The following is a 25,372-nucleotide window of genomic DNA, read 5'->3' as shown; positions in this document are numbered from 1 at the left end:
AAACACAACAGCCATAACTAACTAATGACTAATAAATGCTGGTAAACTCAGAATTTATTGCAGTATAAACAGCTGTCAGATTTCCCACTGCTCGGCATAGTCTTTGTCTAGACTACAAAAAATAATAAGGAAGAACAAAGAACTGAGGGGAAAGAAAGCAATTCATAGCCATATAAACTTGTGTAATAACGCTGAACAGATTTGAAATCTGTAATACAAGCAAAAAAAGTACTCATAAAACACAGCTACTGAATGTGCTACACGATACATTCAAAGCGTGTGAGAGCTGTAGTACAACAGTGCACAGCCTAGAGTAGGATTCAATGTAAGATATTAAGTACTTCATGAAAGAATGTGAGCGACACTGGAGGTAGAAAAAGCACGGCATGAACTCTTGGGCTGTCTTGTAAATCTCAAGAGGTAGAGCTGCCCCAAAGATGATCACCATTCCTCACTAGTTCTCTGGTGAGCTAATTCCCTCCTCATTTTCCCCTGTGCACTGTTGGACTGTCACTAAAACCCACTGAAATAAGTTTTGACGCATCTTGGATGCCGAGCTGTGCTAAAAGAGTTGGAAAGATCTTAAATATTTGTCTCCAGAGAAACTCACTACAAGTTAATTTTTTATTGTGTGTATTAACAGAGATTCAAAAGAATGTTTAGCAGTAAAAACTGAGAAGTACAAACCCATTTTCACATCAGAAAATTTTGCAGGCCTGTTGGGGCTAAGCACACATCGTTTGACCGACACGGCCTGTATCAAATTGACTGCACTTCTTACTACATAGCTTTCCAGAGCCACCAATGTAAGAGACTAGCATTGTGGAACTACTTATAGTTTAATGTATATACATATATATGTGTAAATGCCTGATTACACAGATAATCTCTTAATACATCTAATAGATTTTGGCCTACTAGAAATGTTAAACTTCAGAGATAACTTTAGACGCAAGCCAAGTGGTTATACTTACACTAAATCCTATGTTAAACACCCAAATGAAAATATTTACGCACTACAGCATTAGATGTTCAGGAGTGACCTGGGATGACAGCTGAGTAAGTTTTTAGCATTGCCTCATGCACTTTAGGCAGAGGTTGAGGTTTTGACATTACTTGCAAAAAAACCTTCCATGTCAGAGACAGAACTTTCTGCTGGATACTCCTTTCATAAACTTTTTCTCTATCAAACTATGAATATTTTTACTTATTGCTATGGACTGTTAGACTACTGCCATCTTCTATGGCAGTAGTGCCATCTTCTATGGCAGTAGTGGAACTAAGAAAGCCAAGATGACAAAAAAGAAAAAAAAACAACAAATCTACTCAGTTAAAGCCAGTAAGTGTGCAAAGTGAAAAATAATTGGACAACTCCATTACTGAGTCATACCTTCATGAACATAAACTAAACACTAAGTTTCAAACTAAATATATATTTTTATTAAGCTACCATACAGATTTACAGATTCTTAATCATGCAGTCACAGATAAAAGAAGCACAAACACTTTAAAGACGTTATTTTCAGACATTTAGTTTTAAAACCATTGCTTCGATATGCATCTGCATCACTAGCTTCTGTGGGTGTTTTCTGTCCTGATCTAATCTTTCTGGCACACGGGGCCATTCAGCACTTGACCTAGTTTTAAACTACTGACTACGTCTGATTTCTTCTGTTAACGCTGTATAGCAAAGTAGTTAACAAAGATTAATACTTGAAAACAAAATACGCCATTCTGATCAGCAACTAGAGAAGCACTGTTACAGCCATGCCTTGTTTCTCCAAAGGTTTTTTTTTGCAGTGTAAATAACTGTGTGATATTATGCAAATTCATTCTTCTAAGAGCTTGACACTGGCAGGTACAAAGTGTGCTTCAGGCAGACTGAATGCTTACTTCATTCCAATTAAATCGACTCTGATGTTAGAATTCAAAATACACTACTCAGGCTGAACAGTTTTCTTTTTCTGGAAAAAAGTCTGCCGTTTTAATTCAACACAAACAGAATATGTAAGTAGCATATGCTAAAGCCTTCATATTTTCAGGCATCACATCCCTTCGGTTTTATTTAAAGAACATTTGCTGGAAACATAGCAAGTTTTTGGAAAATAAAGCATAAAGAAGAAAAACAAAACAACTTTCAGAAACTGTTGAAAATAACTGTAAATAAAAGGTACCAAAGTGATCACCGATTTCAAAACTAAAGATGCTCAATAACATCACCAAAAAATAAATATAATGTTTTATGTATACAATGTTATGTCTTTCAGCCTAGAATTATCTCGATTTTGTCACCTACCTCATACAAATCAGGAACACAAAGGATATTTTTAAAAAGCCATTTTTAAATTGAATTATTATTCTACTTCATAATGAGGACACGGCTAGTGCTAAATAAAATTTTTGGTTGCTGTTACCGTTCTTGTTTATTAAATTGGAATTAAAGAGACAAAACATAAGAAGTATCTGCCCAAGCTATTTTAATATTAGCTTACCCTATTTCTAGGTCACATTGAAAGCTGACCTGTCACTATTAATCATTAGCAAAGATATGAATTATTGAAAGGGACTGTGTAGATAAATGAAACAGAGCAGATTTGCACTAAACTTTGTTTTTCTAGCATGAGTCTGAGCGTAAGAGCCAACCAACCAAAACAGTACTCCCTCTGTTTCATTAAGGAAACCTGCACCTGCACAATAAACTGATTACACACGCTGAAAACCCAAATATCAGCATCTGTGCTCCCCAGGAATAATCCTCACAGTGGTGAGCAGTTGAGAAAGAAAGGTGTAACAAGAGCTCTAACAACTACAAGAAATTGAGGGGTGCCGTTAACCAATTTCCTCCAAAATATTGAAAATTTGACCCTTCTAGAAGCTAAAAAGTTCATCACAACTCCCATCCCATCTGGAGCACATTCCTGTGATAGCTTTGCCCTTTGCATAGGCATTCCCTCTCTTCTCCCAGAGTATGATTGCCTTTCAAGCCTTTTTCTGTTTCCAAATTGCACTAGAAGTTGTTGAAGTGAGGAACACATTCTGATACACATGCAAACACAACCTGAGTGCACGAGCAATGCATCCCTAGGTGAACAGCCTGGTCACAACTCATCGAACTGGTATTATCTCCCTTTCCCTTGTTCATCTTCACAGTCAGCTGTTCTCTAGACTTACATGGCCTGGAAGTGTCAGGCAAAATCTCGCATCACCATACATGCATACAACCTGAAGAAGAAACTCATACTTTTTACTGTACTAGGTACAAAGTATAAAAAGACACTCTATGAATTCTTCATAACCTTCATACCCTGTAAATTCTTCAGCTGTGAATCCACAAAGGTTCCTGCGAGTTATTGTAATCCACAATGCTACTCAGACCATAAGGTCTGCAATCCAGCATTTCTTCTTGTACATAGATTTTGTTTGTTCAGATGTTTGGACCCATCTTACTGTGAAGTTGGAATTAACCTAATAAGCAGAATACGTATTTTGCAATATTGGAATCAGATGCCTCAAACTGAGATATCAGCATGCTGGCTGCACAACCCCTCAATTCTCCAACTAAAGCAGGGAAATTACTGCTGATACAGATAAATACAGATGACCGCCAACAAATGGTGGCTGCCAAGAATTTATTTATTTACTTTAAATAATGGCCTCCTAGCTATTAATCTACTGGAAAGCATCCAAAACAGAAATATATTTTAAAGGATTATTTCATCATACAAGTGTAGAAATATTTTAGAAAACATAATACTCTCTCATTCTCATATACTTACAAGAAAAAATATCCCTCAAGTTACACTTCATAACCAACAACACTGACAAAAATCAATCAAGAAACAAAATAACTGATCCAAAATGAGTAACCAAGTACTGTCCAAATTATCTTTATTCTTACTACATTGTAATTTACAAAAATCATTGGCCAGCAACATCTAGAGTCATTTTAAGAAAACCAGCTTCAAGTTTTGTCCATTAATTTCACTATATAGTGTAATGAAACACAATGCAAGCTTTACTCTGCATCACAGAATTTTCCTTTTGTCCACTGACCATTAAAAAGTGGAATCTCATAAAGCAGGGAAACTGAACTGCAACTTCCTATAAGCTGAAAAGTCAATACTGATCCCTTTGAGTGCTAAGTTAGACAGTGGTATCAACATTTATCATTACCTCTTTCACTGGCATCATCAACAAGTACAATTTCTTCCAGCATGTGTCGTGGTGACCGGTTGATCACACTATGAACAGTTCGTAGAAGTGTGCTCCAAGCCTCATTGTGAAAAACAATAACAACACTTGTTGTGGGAAGGTTGTCTGCATACACCTTTGTTTTACAACTGTAAACCAAGAAAAAAAAGAACATCTGTAATGATGAAGTTAGAACTGCAAATTTGAAGTCTATTTTTAAGTAAAACCATACAATAATTTATATTAATGCCACATGAAATGCAACAAAAGGAGGAAAAAGTGCACGAATTAATGTTTCCTTACATTCATGTATACATCAAATATTCCACTCCACCACTCAGAAATGGAACCTTCACAGAGTAACCAGTACTTGAAATGACAGACATCCACACTGCCATCACATACAGCTAACAGTATTTATTCCCACTACTTGGATATGCAGTGCTTCACAAAACAAGTACACTAACTTGAGGTGCTCTTTTAGGCCTGCATTCCCTCAGAGGGCAAGGGGTAACCCTAGTACTATTACAGGGACAGGGGGGAAAAGGGATGAGAAATGCACAAGATAAGAAATGGCAAACTTGAAAGAAACCGCGTAAATAAAGAATATATAATGAACACGAAAAAAGTAATTCATAACTGTGTGAGAAAAAACTCTGGGCACATTTGAGATTTGTAGCTTCACTCCAACAGAAAAGCTTTTAGTAGATACCAGCTCATTACATACAGTCATTCAAATGCAATCTGTTTTAAATATTATTCAAATATGTTTAAAAGTATTTATGACTATCACCTGTGGCCCTAAATGAGAGTCTGAGAAGTAAACAGTGCATATCTTTAACCCTAAGTATAAAAACAATACAGAAGGAACAACCTGTTAATACAGGACCATGGTGTCAGCATCTATTCCCACCCTTCGGAAAAACTGGTGACACCATGAACACAAGCCAAAAGCAAGCTCACAGCATGAATATTTTATTTGCTAGCTAACTCGGTTAGCCAGAGAGCTCGAAGCAAGAGCAGCTATCCTAACACACAGGCATTTTGGCTCTGTGGTAGTGACAAAACCCCTCACTGAGCCTAGATCCCAGATAAAATGGGGTATAATTTAAGTCCAGGTATAATTTAGGAAGCATCTCAAAGAGCTTCTGTGCAATCATGCTTCCCCTTCTGAGAATTGAAACAGCAATATCTTTGAAACAGGCACTATCTGTCCTCAATATTAGACTTGTCTACAATCACGGCTGACTTTAATTATTCATTACACCAAAGCGAGTGTCAAAATCTTTAGAGAAAACACTCATACCCCTGTTCTTTTTTATTTGATTCATGCATAAAGAAAATCTGTGAAGTACATCAACTGACAAAGTATTATTTCTGTGGTACCACTTGAAAAATAAAATAGCTTTTGGCAAAGATGCTTTGAATTTCAGATGGCAAATTCTATACATGGGCCAAATATTCTTTTATTTTTCACGTGTTCAGCCCATTTTGTTGCTTTAAAACCAAACCACCAATATTTGATTCCTTCTACAGCACTTCACTCTTGACCAGAAAATAAAGTATCAAAAGTGTTGGTGTTCAGCCTCAGTAGAAATGTAAATCTTCCAGTTGATCCTATAGCTTTTAACAGAATATTTGTAGAAAAGCTGAGAGAAATCTGTTTGCTGTACTCCATAAGAAGCCATAACATCTCACTCAACAGGACAAACATCCTGGGGTGGCCATTGGATTTGTCATTGCAATACTACATTTTGGATCTTCAGCCTTGCCTATCTTGGTTTTATGGAAGCTTTTATTTTACTGAGTTCCAAATGAATGATCTGGTATTAAAAAAACTAGCCACAGACTAGCACATTTATAAAACACTACATCGCCTTGAGTATAAAGACAACAGAATCTTTAAGATCCATCTTTGAAGGGAAACTTTTTAGCCCTAACATGCCTGAAGGGCATACAGAAGGCTGATGAGAGCCCCCTCTCAGGCATTTCTACTCTCTGCGACCCCTAGAAGCTGAACATCACTGCATCCATAACAAGACCAGCCTATTGGAATCACAGCCATCAGCCCTTTCAGGACTAACAATTTAAGAGTGACCTATGCTGCCCTGTCCACTAACATTTAAGAGACTTTCACAAGTGGCAACACAAGTTGGTTTCACAACAGTATTCCTTTCACCTGCCCTTCTATGCATACTTAGTTAATATATCTGTACAAATATTTGTGACTAGATAACAAAAAGTAAGTTCTTAATTTTGAAACTCTTGCCATACGCTACTTTCCCCCAGGAACACACTGCTGCAGAACAGCAAAACAGAAAGAGAACAGTTAACTCAGCATCAGCCCTCTATGTAAAACTCACATCTTATCTGTAGTACCGAACATTTAAATTAAGAATCCTTTTTGTCTTTCATTTGAAAACAAATTACCCCAGAATGGGATTACTACTGAATTTAAAATGCAGCATTTGTTTCAACCAACAGTTAAGCAACATTAGTAGCAGAACATAACCATCAAGGGTATGACACACAGGGCATGAATTAAGGGAAATTTGAATTTCAATTCACTACTAATATATTATGTTCCTTTAGTTGGATCATGCCTCAAATAGTTTTAAAATTGAGTGCATAATATCAGGAAGGCATACCATCTCCAGTAATTTAATGAAGACTCCAAACAGCAGCGGAGAATATCTACTTCACCTGAAATGCATCATCCTTTCCTTAATCTACAGCATGCATCAGGCAAATTCTTGGCTAATGCAACTCCATATATTATTTAGATTGTGGAAACTCCCCAGAAATACTACATATTTTAAATGCAAGCAGTGACTTATTACTGAATGTACAGAAAAAGAATAGGACAGACTATTTCAGTACAATCAAGAAAAAAGCCTGCTTAATCTACGTGTGTTGACATACGCTTTCCAATGAACAAAAACAGTGAAGATTTTCTTTATTCCATATCAAATCTACTTTTCAGAACTGGAATCACCAACTTCAGCCTCATTAAGGGTGTATTCCTTCCTAATGCTTCACTTGTTGCTCTCAGGTAACGAGGAAATGAAAGTGGATAGATCTCGTTTCCTAATGGATTTTCCAAGATCTTTCATGTCCCAACAAAATCAGATTTGAGGGAAAAAAGATGAAGTTTACAAGCATTGTGTAAAACATTTTGAGATATGTTTTTACAAAAGAGCCACAGGACAGTTAACAGGTAAGACTCAGGCCTGACCTCTGCCAGTGGATAACTCCTAGGCCTGCATATCCTCAAGAGCACAGGAGGGAAGCGCACTGGGTCCAAATCCTTCTCTCACCACCCACATTTATGTCTAACATACTAAAAGCAAAAGAAGGATGACAGATCACAGCATATCTGTGGATAACATTGCTAACAAGCAACAACAGCAAAAATGAAACTAATTATCAGCCCTGCAGCCTAATTTCAAAATTTTAAACTCATTACAGAAGTGTCTGAAGTGGAAGGTCAGAAGCAATTATCATTTATGTTTTTCTTCTCTACTATCACCCTTTTTTTATGAAGGTGGTAATTGAACCATACATAGAAGCTCTGTACGTTTCAGACAGGGAGGTGCAAATAAAAGAAGATATTGTTTAGCGTATTGTGTATAGCCACTTAAGAAGAACCTGAACAACCTGAACGCATCTGAAAACTTCTGAATAAACTGAATAAAAAAAAAAACCAAAAACAAAACCTCAAAAAGTCAAGTATTATTTGAACAGAATCGCCATACTTTAGTCATTAAATCTCAGATTTTAAACGCTCTTTAACCATAAACATGCAAGGAAAGAACTTCCAACTCCTACTAATCAGAACATGAAAATTCCCATTCCATCTGACAAGAAAACTGGTCAAGAAAAAACCATCACTGAAATACTTTGAGAAGTTGCATATCCTAAGACTACAGTTGAAGCCTTTTAGTGGTTGGTTAAAAAATGACAGCCAACACAAAGGACATTTCTGTTAAAACAAGTAACCACACAAAGTTTTGGAAGGTGGTCTTTTTAAATTTTTAATCTATATAAATGTCTGATACACAAAAATCTACAGTATGCTGATATTTAATTCACCCAGCCAACAAAAACAACAACAACAACAAAAAACCCAAATCTTAACTCAAAACGTGGAATAAAAGATTTTAAAAAGAAAAATAACAAAAAAAATGAACAACATAATTTAATCTTCAAGTCAATGTAAAATGGATCATCCCAAGCACTTCAAGATCTTATGAAATGCAAGTTTCCCAAGGCATCTAAACAGCATTCATGACGTTATTCATGATTGCAGATGAGCACCTCATTGTTACCAGGTCTGCCAAAGCTGGTACCAAAGTACTTGGTGCCACCAGCAATAAGATTCCAGACAGTTATTCCAGCTTACAGTTAATTCTTTTCTATACCTTTTGAGTATTAGCAATGCCTAGGCCTTCAAGATGCTAAGAACTAGCATGAGCACATTCATTTAGCATTACCTACATCACCACAACCATTTACTCTCAACTCTAATTTACAACTAGCAGAACTGGAACTCTTATCTCTTATGCTAGTGAAGGAATGAGAGAAACATACTTAACCACTGCTGAAACAGAAGTAATCTACTAGAGGATCTTAAACAATCCTTCATTTGAATTCCTCAGAAGTGAAATTCTTCTGATAACCATCCTGCTCTTCTTAGTGCCCAAGACCAACAAGGCCTACCTTTCATTGTCCTAACGTCACCCCTTTCAACTTACTGTTGAGATTTTCAGAGAAACTTAGATATTATCTTAGAAATGCAACACTGCAACCAACCCATGATAATATTTGGCATTTTATCAATACTATAGCGCTGAATTCATAGAACATAATTTTGAGAAATTATCCTTACAACTCAATATGAGTGCTGTTACTGTTGTATCTTTATAGTCATATTTACAATATTAGAAGCAATCCATTTGCACAACCTTTGAAATCATACTAAATCTCTTTTGGAAGTTATGTAATAAAATGGGATTTTATATGAAACAAATAAGATCTATCAGTGTATTTCATAAGCTGAAGAACTACTGTCACAAAAATCTGCAAATGTCTTGTAGAGATCTTGATGAGATCTTGTAGGAAATCAGTTATATATTACCATGGTGTCTATGCAGAAAGAGACTATGAGGACAAAAATTCAGCAGACTCAAGCAGTACCAAAGCCACAGTCAGTTGAAACAATGGGGCAACCCTTGTTTTCCAAACCCAGCACACCCAAGAGAAAGCATATCAATGAAGAACAGAGATGGAATGCAAGTGCAAGTATCTGCTGTGCACTTCACAGCTCAGATGGAAAATCACACTAGAGCTCAGACCACATCTCATATGAGCAGTATGCAAATGCAAGACTGATGCATATTTGAAAGGAACAACAGAGGGGAGTGAAGGGAAATGTATTTAGTCATCTTCCAAATGGAGTCCAAGCTTGTATCTTGCACAGTACCAACAATGATTAAAAATAAAAGCTGTATCTCAGAATTTAAATATGAGAAAGGAAAATATCATTAGAGCTGACGTTTTGAGGAAACACTGTTTAACACAATGCCTAGAATAAAACTGTTTAATATTAGCGGTACAGTATAAAAAGTATAATCTTTAGTATTAAAATGTACTCTGGGAAGTATGCATAAGTACCTGAAGGCTTGAAAATAAACTCAATTTCCATTGAGAATACTAACGTTAATGCTCTAGATCAATAGAGAAGAAAATAGAAATTCCTGTCATAAAACCTCAGGCTTTAATTAATAACTGCCCCATTCTGCTGCAGTGCTATGAATCTATCAGCCCTCAGTTATTTACATGCCCATTGGCCTGAAGTTATAGTTTGCAACAAGTTAAGGCAACAAAGCTGGGGCACTGCCCTGCCCAATGCAAACACTACTCCCTCTTTTAATCACAGGTGAAAACATGCTGGAAATAAGACTGAGTCACCCTGAAGCTGCTGATACTCACACATTTCTGGCAGAGAATAACAACCCTGCGAGCAAAGGTAGCAGAAGATGCCAAAACACTGCATCAACAACCACCAGCATTCAAATCATAGAATCATAGAATTACTCAGGTTGGAAAAGACCTTGAAGATCAACAAGTCCAACCGCAGCCTAACCAGTACCCTAACTCTAAAAACCCTCCACTAAATCATATCCCTGAGTACCACATCCAAATGGCTCTTAAACACATTCAGGGATGGCGATTCAACCACCTCCCTGGGGAGCCCATTCCAGTACCTAACCACCCTTTCTGTAAAGAAGTTCTTCCTAATATCCAACCTGAACTTGCCCTGGCGCAACTTGAGGCCATTTCCCCTTGTCCTGTCACTTGTCACTAGTGAGAAGAGACCTGCCCCACTCTCGCTGTAAGAACCTTTCAGGTACTGGAAGAGGGCGATAAGGTCTCCCCTCGGTCTCCTCTTTCCCAGACTTCCTTAGCCTCAGCTTCCTTAGCCTCTCGATCAAGTGATGCTTTTCTGGTCAACAGTGACTTAGTCTTCCCTGGACATCAGCAGCCTTACAACCTCATCACAAAGAAGAGCATTAGTGAATATGCTTCCAACGGAAATTTTTAGTATAACCCATTGCAACTAAAGACAACTAAGATGGACATAGCTAATGTTAACAGGAAACAACACTGTGAAAAGGGTTAAAAAAGCAGTATTTATGAGAAAGATGGAACTGCTGACCAACAGAATAAGCCACAGCTCTTTTTAGCGTACGGACGCTGCATACAACCACAGTTTTAACTTGTGGCTGCATAAAGTGAAAGTGCTGCATGTAAGTTTGCAACAAAACCCCACACAACAGAAGAAAGCTGCTTCTTCCAATCAGATCAGAACAATTTGTTTTAAAAAGAGGACTTCACTTCTATAATACATATCACAACCCCAATTAATCTGTCTAAACTGATGACCTGAATGCCGGTAATTCTTATTACTTCCATCCAGCCTGCTTAAGTGCCTTGCTTTCAATAGCATTGTGTAATTTACCTGCCATCCTTTCTTCTGCTTTCAAAGTTTTGTATATAAGAAAGGCCGTATTATCTCATGATTCAAGCAGAACTCTTCTTTAGATCCTGGAAACAAAATCCAAAACGGTCCTTAAAACTACTGTGCTTTCAGAATTCAAGCAGAAGTTCACAAAAGTTATTACCTACAATTGAGTGTTGTTCTAATCAGGGCGACCACAGGAAAGTACTTTTTGAAGTAAGGGGAAGAAGAAGAGTTCTGCCCTCAAAGACTGAAATTAAACTAAGTTCTCTAGCCATATTATTTTTCATATTCAACCCATCAATTAGAATAATGTTCGTGACATGGCTGCTCATCCAAAAATGGACAGCTCGTAACTAGAATGAGATGGTCAAATCTTTGTGTATGTGTACACATGCCTGCCTAATTGCATGTGTGTATATGCCTATAGACAAAGACAGCAATTTGCAAGAAGCATGCTCATTTTTGAAGAGACAACTTATAAAAACTTTCTTAAGCTTCTCAAAGAAAAAAGATTTATAGCTGATTTCTTCCAACATGAACATTTCAAACTGCTGATTCTGTACCAGGCCAGAAACAACCTAATGAAAACAAAAGCCAGATGAAAAACACAAAGAAATGTATCTGCTTTGAAAGACAACTGTTAAATCTTCAGTGCCTCACAAGCTTTCAGGCTCACAATGTGACACTGCTGAAATTTACACTGCTTTTCAATGGATCAGCAGATCTCCTTTGCAGATAGCAGACTAATTAATAGCCTGGATTTCTAGCTTGTAACATGAACATAATGTTGAACAAACTTCTGAAGTCTTCCACCAACACCCTGACAACTTAGCTCTTTTTGATTACCCTTTTCTATCACCATGACCCAAGCTAAATGAGTACCAAACTTCACGAAGACTGTCACAATTTATGAACCTATTTAAATCCCCGTGATTTTATGGGGATTTCTGCACACACGTCCCCTTGCAAACCTTCTTCTCCCTATATTCCACCCAAATACCTGCAGGCCACAACTGCACCCTAAGCAATAATCTCCCCTTTCAACAACACAGTTCTAGCTCATCCCCCTCATTGCAGCAGATCAGGCAATCACGCAGCTGCTGGGTGCCATGGTTGCTTCCATTTGCTGACCAATGAAATGCACACCCCCAGCCCTGGGGAATGTAAACCTCCACTCAGCCAGTGGAGACTCAACAGTGCCAAGACTTGGCTGCACCCAATTATATACAATACACAATTTACACCCGATGATATACAACGTGAAGCTACTCCCTTGGTTCTTCTGCTGAATTAAAATCATTAGAGCACTTCTTCACAAGGCTCATAACAGTCAAGACTTCAAGCATTACCATTAAAAAACAAACTATAAAACTGAATATATTTGAGTTCCAACAGCTTACTGTTTGCGTGTTTGCCTTTACTGGTTTTACCTTTCATAGGTACAAATAAATTCTTTTCTCACACAACAGTTGTGTAAATTCTAGGAATCTGCATCATCTTATCGATTCAGCTGCAGTAACAAAGAAGCATAGAGGCCAACCCCTGCAGTCAGGTTCTTAATTTCTCCAAACAAGAACCCTGGTTGCTCTCACTCAAATATTTCAGTATTTACGTGTGAGACTTAAGTTGCAGTCTCAGAACTGAAAGCACTATATTGCATCATATAATTAAGCATACCTGATGCATCCACAAACCTGGATCTGTAAGAACTGTATACAGTTCTTTCTAAGCCGAGAGATGAAAGATGAGAATTAGCTGTACAAATGACTTGCTCAGAAATAAGCCAAGCATCATGAGCCAACCATAAGCTCCACAACATTCATACAAGTAAGACTTGGAACTGTTTTTAATCACGGGAGAGAGAAGGAGGAAAGTCAACTTGATCCAGATTGTAAAATAAAGCTTCTGAGTAGGAACTGAACAGAAGCAAAGAACGAAGCAAAAAAAGCCTTCAATAACTTAAACCAGCCACATTAAAGAACGTTATTAGTTGAATGTTATGGGGATATCTGCTTCTTAATTTTCCTAAGTTGTTGAAGCCAAAGTTTGCATGAATCAAGTTCACACAAATAAATAGGTCCACTGGCTAAAAACTGATTACACACTATCTGCACCACACAGCACAGTACAGATAGCTTGAGAAAAGGACAGGTAATATGCAGAACTTAACAGAGGTATAGAACGGTGTCCCATACACTTGATTCTGGTTATGTTTTACCAAATCTGGAATAAATGAAAAGGAAGGTATTTTATGCCAAATTGTACAGAAGCTGCAGCCTTGATGAGAGGGCACAAAGCTACCCAAAGCTCTCCATATCCCTCTTTGCTGCTAGGGGAAGTCCATCATCTTTCCAAGAGATCTCAGCCTGCGCAATACAACATCCCAGTGGAAGCTCCAGTGGCGACCAGCGCTTAACACTGCACAACGCTGTGTTGCCCAGCTATGCCTCCATTGCTTCCAGCCTTGATCATCTGTGCCTGGAAAAGTAGGGAGTTTTGCACACTCCTTTCCAGAGTACAGAGGTCAGAACTAGGATAAAAATCTCTTACCTGGGACCCAAATGACTCCTCAAATATTCTGTTATGTTCCACAGATCTTTAAGATTTGTGAGACTACAGGCCTGAAAACCTCCACCTTTGTACACAGTACTCATTCTTTGGTTTCCAAAGCAGTTGCAAAATCACCTCAAATAGAGCTGAGATCAAACATAAGTCATGTAACGCCACACAAAGTTCATGAATTTAACCACCACTTTCCAGCCTGAACATTGAACTAAAATAGACAGGCACAGCTGAAAGCATGTTTTAGTCAATGTCAACTATTTCAGTCATTGCCTTCTCATCTTCAGCAAAATCAAGGCAAGACTCTGCTGCTCCTCTTCATCCAGCATTTTACTCTTTGCTGTCACGTCAAACCTACAGCTGCACACTTTCCTGGCAAGTGTGAATCAAACCCCACTTTGATGACTGATTCACAGATCAGAATAAGTCACGCTTACAAGAAATAATCTATTAACAACTTAAAACCAGTCTGCTGTCCCTAGCTGCTTGCTCCCCTATATCAACATCCTTCCAGAGGTTGTGGCCCCGGCAGTTGTATCAATTAAAGTAACATGCTCCAATGTAGATTCATGGAAACATCCAAGTTTAAAAATATTATTACTTTTTTGTTGATTATTTTGTTTTTGTCATTGTTTTTCAATGAACCCACCAGAAGCATAAGTAGAATATTTACTCTCACGGACCCAAAAGGCTACCAATTGAGTTGTATCTCAGTGATTTTAAAGGCATCTATTTGCCTCAGTAATTTGGTGACAAGTAATAAAAATGAATATCAGCATGTAAATAAGACTAGGGCACAGCTCAGCTGAACTCACATTTGAATTTATGCAGACATCTGATGCAGAGGAGTTCCACTGAGCAGGCCTAGAACCCAGAAGCTAAGACAGACCACATATTCTTTTTTCATTAAGAAACAGAATGTATTGACCAAAACATGCTTCCCTATGTGGGTTATGCACTGAGATGAAACAATGAACACCCATATGCAGAAGCACAAGACAGAATACAGAATCTGTACAGGTAGGAGGTTCCTTATGGCTGGAGGGGACTGAGAAGTGGATTCTGGCTGGGCTACAAATTAGTGTGAGCGATAACAGGCTCCCTTGGTAGCTACTCTCTGTTTGACAGAATCACAGAATAGCCTGGGTTGAAAAGGACCTCAAAGATCATCTGGTTTCAACCCCCTGCTATGTGCAGGGTCGCCAACCACGAGACCAGATAAATCCTTCTGTAAGACATACACATCACATTGGGCATACTTATAGCTTTTGCAATTCTGAAAACAGCTAGAGTTCTGGAAAAGTCATATTAACCCACTCATACAAATTAAGATGCATTGTAAACACAACGTTCTCAGATTTGCACAAGGTACTTTAACAATCCCCAACTTCTTAACTTGTGTGACCTTAGAGAATACATAATGGGACCATTTCTCTGTCAAAATCTACTAAAAATAAGCGCATGGAGTGGATATTAGCTATTTATAACAACAGAAAATAGAGCTCTTCCCTGAGATCTTGCTTGTGATTTTACACTTAGATTTCATTCTCATACAGAAAGTATTGTAATACATTTTTTGTCCATCCAAATGTAAGAGGCAATCAAGTGTAATGCAAGTAAATTCATAACTCACATCTTAGTGCACAACAAAGTAACTACAGCACATGACCATGCATACAAGGAAAGTGATTAGAGCCGAACCTAATTTTAAGATCGTAAGTTGACTTCCCTGCAAAATGTTGAACGATGCTTAGCTAATAAAATAATCATCTATGACAATTTCTCCTTCCATTTTTGGTTAATTCAGGGTCTAGATTTTATAGATTACAATCAAGTCAATGTTTTAGATCCATATGTAAGGAATTTGTTTCTTTAATTTTGTACATACACTACAGAAATAGCAGAACCCATACAAGCACGTTTTCCAATACGAATGCTGATAAACAGATGTTATTTAATTTCCTCCTTATTTCCAAGATAATCATGAACGATTACCCGTGTTTACCTTCCAAATTAACCAACTGCTGTAACTATCATTTCCCCAAAGTTCTGATAATTCATTCCATTCACTTCTTCCAAAAAACAAAACAAAACAAAAACCAACACTAAACCATCCTGAAATCATCCCAAATTAGCATTCCAGCTGTGACAAAAGTCTCCAAAGGAATTGATGATATTCGTTGCTGCTAAAACAAGATTAGAATGTTAACGAGAAGTTCTCACCCCCTGTAAGTCACCATTTTATAAAGAGAATTTCTTATCATATAGCAGGTGTCATACAAGGGGCATATGCCACATACAAAACTGCACCAACACCAAGAGATCCACTGCCAAATTCTAACTATGATCAGAGCTATAATGTGAAACAAGAAAAAACACACAAAAAAAATACAAAAAAACCCAACCAAACAAAAAAAAAACAAAACAACAAAAACAAAAAAAACAACACAGATCTCCCAGCAGTTTCAAAAGGAAACCCTACAAGTTTATGCTTTACATTCTTTTGCTATACCAAGAAACAGGCACATAATGACCAATAATTTTGACTTACATTATAACTAAAGATCAACAGAAAGTTGCACTGCCGCTAACTCAGGAGACCTTTTCTTTAAGAAACCATGCTCAATTAGTACAAACACCAGCACACAATGGAACTTGAACACTACACAGAAGCACTCGAATCACCGCTCCAGGCAAAGTTACATATAAAGAGGCTATTTATCATCCATTAAAAATGAAAAGTGGTCAGAGATTCATCTCAATCCTAATATCATCCTGAAAGGTAGGAAATGAAAAACAAATTAACCCAGCATCTAAGCCTTGTGTATACAGAAGAAATAGCTGACCTTCAAAAGAAATAGATTTCCCATAGCACATAATTCTTGAAGAAGAATGCAGATAATTGATGGGCAAAATCTTATTTCACAAGGTCTGTTTCACTTGAGAGTCCCTTTCCTAAATAAAAAGGGCTCGAGGTGGGGAAGCCATCAGCTACCTGTCCAGATCAGCCCTAAGAGAGTAAAGTAAGCTTAGTTTTATTTAAAAGGCTATGATTTCCTTTTTCATTATGACTCAAATAGCTTTGAAAGAATCAATATTTCAGAGGTGAGATCAAAAATAAACTAGATGGATATTAGCAAACATTATAATGCAAGCCAAATGAGGCTTTGAACATTTCATTAGGCAAGAGATGTTTAAAGTATTTATTTCCCATCATTATATCTTCTCTATTTCATACAATATAGAACTTTAGTCTGCCTCATTAAAAGTAAAGCATGAAGTTCGTGAAGAAGATATTTCTTCTTGAAACACCAGTTCTTAAGTGAACTTTGTTTTCACTCAGCCAGATTAATTTTGATTTCCTGAACAGCATTAATACTCATAATCAGATTCACTGTTAAATAGCATTGAAGGAAACTAGCCTTTGCTCTTAAAGCTTATTTCACCTAAGTATTACACGTAGAGAAAACCTCATTCTCTATTTACATATATTTTTTAATACAACACATATTACTTACCCTTCTAACCGGACATCGGGTAAAGATCTGTTGAGTGCAATCATCTCACTTGCCATTAAGTTAAACTGGTTTATTTTAAACATTTCTTTCATTTTTTCTTGCTCCTCTTTTGGAATGACCACAGGCTTCCCCATTTCTCCAGGTCCTTCATGTGGTTTTTGTATGGGTTCTGGAACTAAAAGCAACAAGAAAAAAGGTTAGCAACTACTTCTATGTTTGTTTATTTATATTTCATTTTACACATTAGGCTGTTCTTGCTTTAAAAAGGAGTTCTAAAAACACCAAGTTTTGTAATGAAAACAAATCTTTATAGCTGGAAGTTTAATGGAAGTAGTTAAACGCTGCTCTCAGAATTAGGATTCATTTGAAAAAGAACAGTTATGTATCTACCCGTCACCGTGCATGGGAACAACAGACATTTATGCAACCGAGTATTCAATCTTAACAGAAACTATGGTTTAAAGCAAAGAAGACTGAATTTCGATCTGACCAAACTGATCAGGGAGGAAAAGGATTAACAAAAGGAATTTCTGACTTTTTTTTAATTTTACTTTCTTTTAAATAAAACCATTTAATAAAGCTATTTGTTGAAAGTTCTTTGCAAGTATTGATTCACTTTTATCCTGAACTGTTAATAAAATACTGAATTTGGGATATATTCCTACAAGTTCACTACAAACTTTAACAAAAACAAACTAATTTAAGTCCTAAAGAGAAGTGCAGGAAATATTTTCATAATTAAATCACCCTTAAAAATAAAAGAAGTAAAATGTCCAAGTCTTCCATCCTTGTTGAAACACTGAAGATATAACATATAAACACGCTAATGCTTAAAATACATACATACATATACGTATATATGCACACACATGCACCAATAAGTGAAACGAGTTGCTGGTTTGCATTTAGCATTAAGCAGTTACAGCCATAATATGTTCCATATGAGGTAATTTCTTTTTTCAGTATCTGAAGCAACTGCACTAAAGCAGTAGCTTTTAGAAGAGAAAATTCTCTAACCTCAACAGTGTTTTCTTTATGCCACATTCCTTATGACTGTAAGCTGAGCTATATAATACTAGAAGCTGCCAGCTAACCAAGTGTACTCTGAAAACTGAAGAATCAGTATGTTGAAGTATATCCTAAGCAGGCTGGATTTAGGCACATGCTTTAACCATGCTCTAAATCAAGTCAGCTGTTCTGCCTCCATACTTCAGAAATTACAGCCTGAACTTCATTGGAACAAAAGCATTTAAACCTGCTGATTTGCGATTGTGTAAACTCTTGAACTAGAACTTGTGCATTCTTAGATGGTAATTAAGATAAAATAATAGCATAAAATTAGGCAATTATTTAGGCTCAATAAAAACAATGCAAGTTACGTTATCATCACTGACTTTTTATTTTTATTACAACACTCAGTTATTTCTTGTTCAGGTGAATATATGACTGTTTAACAGACTCAGAATCGATTAGAAAATTCTTACATAACAATGTTTTAGAGTATTAACTGAGTTTTTCAACATACCGAAAAGTTATTTCCTTATCCCAGTGTATTTCTGATTTAGAATAATAAATTCTGCTTTATTTACACATCCACTCTTCTCATAATTTGGCTAAACCAGCCCACCTGAACAGGTAGATTAACTAAAACTTGAGATGCTAGTTTAACACATCTATGACCTGAATCTAGGCATACAAATCCCACGGATTCATTAGAACAGCGCTTAGGTTTCATTAGCGAATACATAATACTGGATTTCAAGCTTTACCTAAATGAGGTATTCTCTCCTATCTCCTGTAGAAAAAACCAGCAGCCACTAAACAAACCCACAGGCATTTTACAGAGCATAGTAAATACAAAGACAGGACAAGCTGGTGTACAAGCATGGAGATAACTTTCCAAGCTTTAGCCACTGGCTCTCAGGCTTCTGCATTTATAGTCACCTGTTTTCTCACAAACGAACACAGTTCTCATAAATACAAACAAAAAACATTCTTGCACAGTGACTAATACACTTATTGTTAAACAGAAAGCCCAACTGCAGCTCTCATTTGTGCACCAGCTATGGAGAAGTAAATCTTTCATTCGAAGGAATGTTGACACGTAGTGATGACATAATGAATTGGCTGTTTGGTTATACCAACAAGTTTCAGCCACAGTGGACAGGATGAGTAAAAGCTTAAACCTATGACTACATCACTAATTCGTGTAATCCCCTCCATGGTTCCCAACTCTCTTCCTCACTTTTGTTCCCAAGATCTGTATGCCCCAAAGACCATTCCAGATCCCCTTTCCACCAGCACCTCCATCTAGTCCCTTTATGGCCTGGCATCACACTTCACCCTTTTTTTCCCCGCTCATCCCCACTCAGGCACCATTTCAGTTAGTAGTCTTCCACACTATCAAACAGGAAACCTGCTATCACACCCATCTTATAGTTCCTGATAGCCATCTCCTCTGCCCTTACCCAGGCTTGCCAGTGATCATCACGGAGCCCAAGACTAACCAAGAGCTCTACAATCACATTCTCAACTGCCCTCTGACTTCGGCAGACTGAAAAGGCTACTCAAGTGTTCAGGCACTGGAATGGCCTGCCCAGGAAGGTGGTAGAGTCGCCATCCCCAGCAGTGTTCAAGAGGTGTCTGGATGAGGAACTATGAGATATGGTTTAGATATGGGAGGATGGTTGGACTAAATGATCTTGTAGGTCCTTTCCAACCTTGTGATTCTATGATTCTATGAAAAGCAAAGCAGGCAAGGCCTTCTCACTAATAAGCCTCAATTCAGCTGTTCTTCTGGCCACCAAGAACTGCAGTTAATGAAGAAAATATTCACCTTCATTTACTGTTTCATATTTAGTGCAGTTTGCAAAATATAACAGTGGTACAAATACCATCCAATATTAGACACAGCAGGTGAAGCTTTTAAGATGTTAGAGTCTTATGCCATCAATACCAAGGGGGAAGATTCTTCCTCCAAGGCAACATAGAGTATGTCTTTAACTCCCATTCAGGATAATCATGTCCTTCCATTTTCTGTATTAGAAAGCTGACCTGGTACTAGACCAGGCTGCCCAGGGCCTTGAATACCTCCAGGGATGGAGCATCCACAACCTCTCTGGGCAGCCTGTTCCAGCACTCCACCACTCTCTCTGTAAAGAGCTTCCCCTTACATCTGATTTAAACCTTCCCTCCTTGAGCTTAAAACCATTCTCCCCACTGAAACACATACTGAATATTTAGAACTAATGTTATTTTAAACCATATTTTAAAAATTCCTTCATCAGATAACTTACCATCTCCAGCAGGCAGCCCTCGTTCTTTCTTCTCATCACATTTGTTGCATTCACTGAAGTAGAGCAACAGAAACATATCCAGAAGGACCCAAACCAAAGAGGTGGCAAGGACCACCTTGCAATATGCAAATTTTTTCATGGCACTTTAAGTCGAATACAAAAATAAAAAAAGTATAAATAAAAATACAACAGGTTGTTTTAATCCAGTTTGAGAGACGACGTTCTGTATCTGTAAAAGAATAAAGAGAGAAGACACAAAATGTTACCTGAGGACAACAGCTAAAAGCACAAGATTTTACTACGTTTTAAAGGTAATCTAAGTTAATTCTTGAATATTGTATGTATCAAAATGAATGTTCTGGGACAATTTAAGCAATGCCACTGCAGTCTTTTACTACAGCAACACTCATCAACACTCCTCACACTAAACATTAAAATGAGTAACCAAAACAGAGTACTCTGCCGAGTCACTGGAAAAAGAGCTTAAGCATCTTAAAAACAAAACAAAACAAAAAATTAAAAGGACCCTCTGGATCCTCGGGAAATCAGAAACAGCTACATTAATGAAAAACAGGAACATCTTAAGAAGCAATGGGCTGACCAAAATCACGGTTGACCATAGCCACAGGCCAACACTGCTCATGCTTCCCTTTTCATACCTTAATTGTAAAGGCAAATACTTCTGTCAAAACAAAATAAACCACCTTTCTGGTAAAATAAACTAAAATAAAGCAAAGTCAATGAAGTACACACAAATGACTTATAAGGCGTTCAAAGCTAAACACTTCAGCTGACACTTCAAATTACTTCAAAGTTCAACTATAGACCAAACTTATACACATTTTTCAACATGTATATATTAAAACTTTATTTTGTCCTACTCCAACTACAAGCAAAGTTTGTTACAAAAACTGCTGTTTTTATGACTGACAATTCTGACCTTTTTTGTTTTTTCTTTTTGAAGGAGACTGGGGAGACATAAATACTTTACACAGAGAACTGAAAAGTATCCGTGATTAACAACTTGGTGATAAAGTAGGAGACGAAATAACCACCTGAAAACGTTGAATTACATATGTTAAGAAGATATCCTAAGGTGCTGTTTTGTTTTGTTTTTCCCCATCAATACAAAGATGGTCCTGAATTCTGGATCACAGAGTTGCACTAGGAAGTTTTACGTCACTATCAGTGAGGTGATCAGCAGCAGTGAAAGAAAACATTGTTATGCATTCGTAAGATGAGAACAGAAACAGCAACAAAAAAAAGATAAATCATTACTTTGCCATTACACAGTACTTGCTTTCTCACCTTGAGTAGGCATTGGATGTATGAACATCCTATCTTGCCACATCAAAAAGAATAAAGAAGGACTAGAAAAGACAAATGATAAGAGCAAAGAGATGAAGGCTACAAGGAACAGCAGCATTACAAGATGTAAGTGATGAGACTAGTGTTATTCCAAGCTGGAAAAGAGGTAACCTAAACTAGGTAGCAGGTCTATAATAATCAAGCATGGGGATAGTAAACAGCAACTCCTGTCTGTTTCTTTCAATACCAGGAGAAAGAATAGACAAGCTGACTTTAGTAGCAAGGGTCTAAAAACCAAAAAGAAGGTACGCAGTGGAACTCCCTGCCACAGCTCAGTGCCAGAACTGCAAGTCTGTTCATCTGCTACTAAATACAAAGTCTTCACCCCTAGGTTAGGCGCTCTCTGTCTTCAAATCAATGCATGTGTTAGGAGAGAACAGTAAGGAAATATCATCATAAGTTCCTCCCTATACAAACACTATCACCCATTTTCAGAAACAAAATATTGTACAGACAAATCTGTCAGACTTAATGTATGACCACTTAAACTCTATAGAATAGTTGTTGTCTTTTGGTTTGGTCTGGGACACCACAGAAATAGTCTGGAAGGAAAATAAAGTTTCACTGTTACCTTAAATTACACCTAAAGAAAACAAATGCTAGTTGAAACAAATGTGCTTTAAAAGAAAAGAAAGTAAATTACAGTCTCAGACTATGAGAAGATTTTCAACTACAAAAGAAAGCATGAAACACATGGGAGCACAGGGCTTATGCATCCTCAAATTAGCAAGACATCAGGAACAGGACTCTTATCTAGGCATTCTGTCCAGTCTGTCCATTCAGATACAGTATTTTACAGTGCTTAAAATGGCATTATATGTGCTTTTACTGCAAGAAAAAAAATAACAACTTAGTTCAGTGACATGTCAAAAAGGCACTCTGAGTTCTCTGAATCCTTCAAGGAAGTTATTAGAAGAGACATCAGCGCAAAGTTCAAAGTTCACACACACACTGGGTAGCGTAGCTACGTGCCTTACTCTATAACAGGAGTTCTCATCACTTTGTGCAGTTTACCACTCCATGAGTTAAAGCGTGCAGGCAAACTGCAATGTTTGAAAGCACTTCCATTCTGTTGACCAAAATAATTCAAGTCAGAAAGATCCGGCATTCAGTCCAGTCTCCGAATCAGAGCATGGTAAACGTTGAATTTAGGCAGAATCAGAGTGACACAGAGCAGCCCAGGAACTCTGCTGAAGCAGCTGCCCTCATCAGACCTGAGCTATGAATCTGACAAAGCATTTTTAAGAACATGAGCAAAAGAAAGCCTGAAAATAACACACTTTATTCAGTGTGATGGCAGCCCTAGTGACAATGAAAAGGTTGAAATACTCAGTACTGTTTTTGCCTGGTCTCCTTTGTTATTGGTGAGGTCTACTACTGGGTGCCTCAGATCTCAGTACAGTGACAGCCTATGGGAGTTAAACTTCATATACAGTACAGACATTGAGTCAGAAATCCTTTAAGCCACTTAAGACGGGTGCAGCTCCAATGGCACCGAATAGGAGGCATGTGATGGCACTGAAGGAGAGGAGAGCCAAACTGCCATTTCAAAGGTCTGGGTGATCCAAAGAGTTACATCAGTATCAGGAAGAAAGCTACTATTGAGAAGGACAAGGAGGATCTAGACAGATACTCCTGGAACCCACATCCGCACAAAGAACAAAAGAGCCATTCACCAACAGTATTGTATTTAACCAGCTTGGCAGCTGGCTTTAATAACAAGATGACAGACTTCAGAGGAAAGGGAAGACCTGTGAACGTTTGTTTTCTCAACTTAAACAAGAACCATGACAGCCTTTCAGAAACTCTGTCATTAGTCGGAACGCAGAAAATATAGATTAAATACAAATAAAACCTTCTTCTTCAGTAGAGGGAAGACACCTAAACCCTTTGGACCTGTTTTGAGCAGAGTTGGACAAGATAACTTCCAGCCATTGCCTCCAAACTCAATTATTCTATGATTCTAACAAGGTTAATCAGGGCTCTGTGCCATAATGGCAGGAGAATCTCCAGAGATGCTGAGTGCGCAGCCTCTCTGAATAATGGTTCAGTGTTTGACTGACCTTGTGGTGAAATATTTCTCCTTTAGGACAAAGTGGATCCTCCATTGTTTTAGTTTATAACCACTGCCTCATCCCCCCTGCCATGCACCTCAGGAAAGAGCTGAGCTCTGCCTTCTCAGTAGCCTTCCAATAAGCAAAAGAAGATCATTTAGCCTTCCTGAAACAACCTCTTATCCAATTCAAAAAAACCTCTGTTCCCTCACATTTTCTTCAGCACTCTCACCAGATCCAGCCACCCCAGTAGCCTTTGGTTGAGTTTTCCTATGAGCAGATGGGAGAAGATTGTTCAGAACTGGACATAACACCTAAGATGTGGCTGGTGGAAAAATCTATGCAGTCACATGGCAAACTAGGTTGAGAAAAAGAAGTGCAGTAGATACAGAGTTGCCAACCATCAGATCCAGTGCCATCACTAGATAGCACAGGGCCCCATCCAACCTGCCCTTGATTGCCTCCAGGGATGGAGCATCCACAACCTCTCTGGGCAGCCTGTGCCAGCCCTTCATCACTCTCAATGAAAAACTTCCACAGATATCTAATCTAAAACTCCCTTCCTTCAGATTAAAACCATTCCACGTTATCCTATCACCATTTACACTTGAAACAGTTGATATCCCTCACGTTTATGTTCTCCCTTTAAGACTGTAATCAGGTCTCCCCACAGCTTTCTCTTCTCCAGGCTGAACAAGCCTAGTTCCTTCAGCCTTTCTTCATAGGAGAGGTACTCCAGATCTCTTGATCATCTCTGTGGCCATCCCCTGGACCTTCTCCAAAAGCCCGACATCTTTCTGATGTAGGGGACCCCAGACCTCCCTGGCCCTGCTGTCTCCCCCTCTTCTGATGGAAGCCAGGACAGCACTGGCCTTCCAGGCTACAAGCATGAACTGCTGGCTCATGTTCAGTTTTCCATCAACCAGGACCTTCAAGTCCTTCTCTGCAGGGTTACTCTCAAGGAGTTCTTCTCCCAGTTTGTATACATATCTGGGATTACCTCAACCCATGTGCAAAACCTTACACTTTGCTTTGCTGAACCTTATTAGGTTCGAAAGTCCCACAGGAGCTTTCACAATTTAAACAAGTAACCACAGCAATAATACCAAAATGCATAAGATTAATAATTGCATTTGCTACTGAGTAATCCAATAAAATGAAGAATTTTGAAAAAGCAAGCATTATCCCTCCATTCAAAACACTGTATAATGGCTAGCAAATTTTATGCCATAGAAGTAAACTAACAGGAGTATTAAAAACACCTTGGAAGGAGTAGAAAATTCTTGACGAACTTATAGCTTATAAGTGAAAGGAGGAATACTAGGTACATACAAGTCTTGTTACTTCTGAAGGTCAAGC

At 37.8% G+C, this 25,372-nt stretch overlaps 1 protein-coding gene across 4 annotated transcripts in view; it reads right to left on the bottom strand.

The window, feature by feature from the left end:
- GALNT1 (polypeptide N-acetylgalactosaminyltransferase 1) overlaps nt 1-25,372 on the bottom strand; it is a 101,461-nt gene that overhangs the window by 19,173 nt on the left and 56,916 nt on the right. For 3 of the 4 annotated variants that reach the window (XM_072327736.1, XM_072327734.1, XM_072327735.1), the window contains exons 3-5: nt 20,592-20,820; nt 17,296-17,470; nt 4,174-4,340 (exon numbers count right to left, since the gene is read on the bottom strand). In XM_072327736.1, the coding sequence (XP_072183837.1) occupies nt 4,174-4,340; nt 17,296-17,470; nt 20,592-20,730 (481 nt within the window). In that variant the 5' untranslated portion in view covers nt 20,731-20,820. Of the gene's footprint in view, nt 1-4,173; nt 4,341-11,212; nt 11,272-17,295; nt 17,471-20,591; nt 20,821-25,372 lie in introns of those variants that run through there. The other variant, XM_072327737.1, reaches the window with a different exon arrangement.

The sequence above is a fragment of the Excalfactoria chinensis genome, chromosome 2, assembly GCF_039878825.1.
Source record: "Excalfactoria chinensis isolate bCotChi1 chromosome 2, bCotChi1.hap2, whole genome shotgun sequence".
NCBI classification, from domain to species: domain Eukaryota; kingdom Metazoa; phylum Chordata; class Aves; order Galliformes; family Phasianidae; genus Excalfactoria; species Excalfactoria chinensis.
The sequence above is the reverse complement of the archived record's forward strand: the minus strand, read 5'-3'. Positions and strand labels throughout refer to the sequence as shown.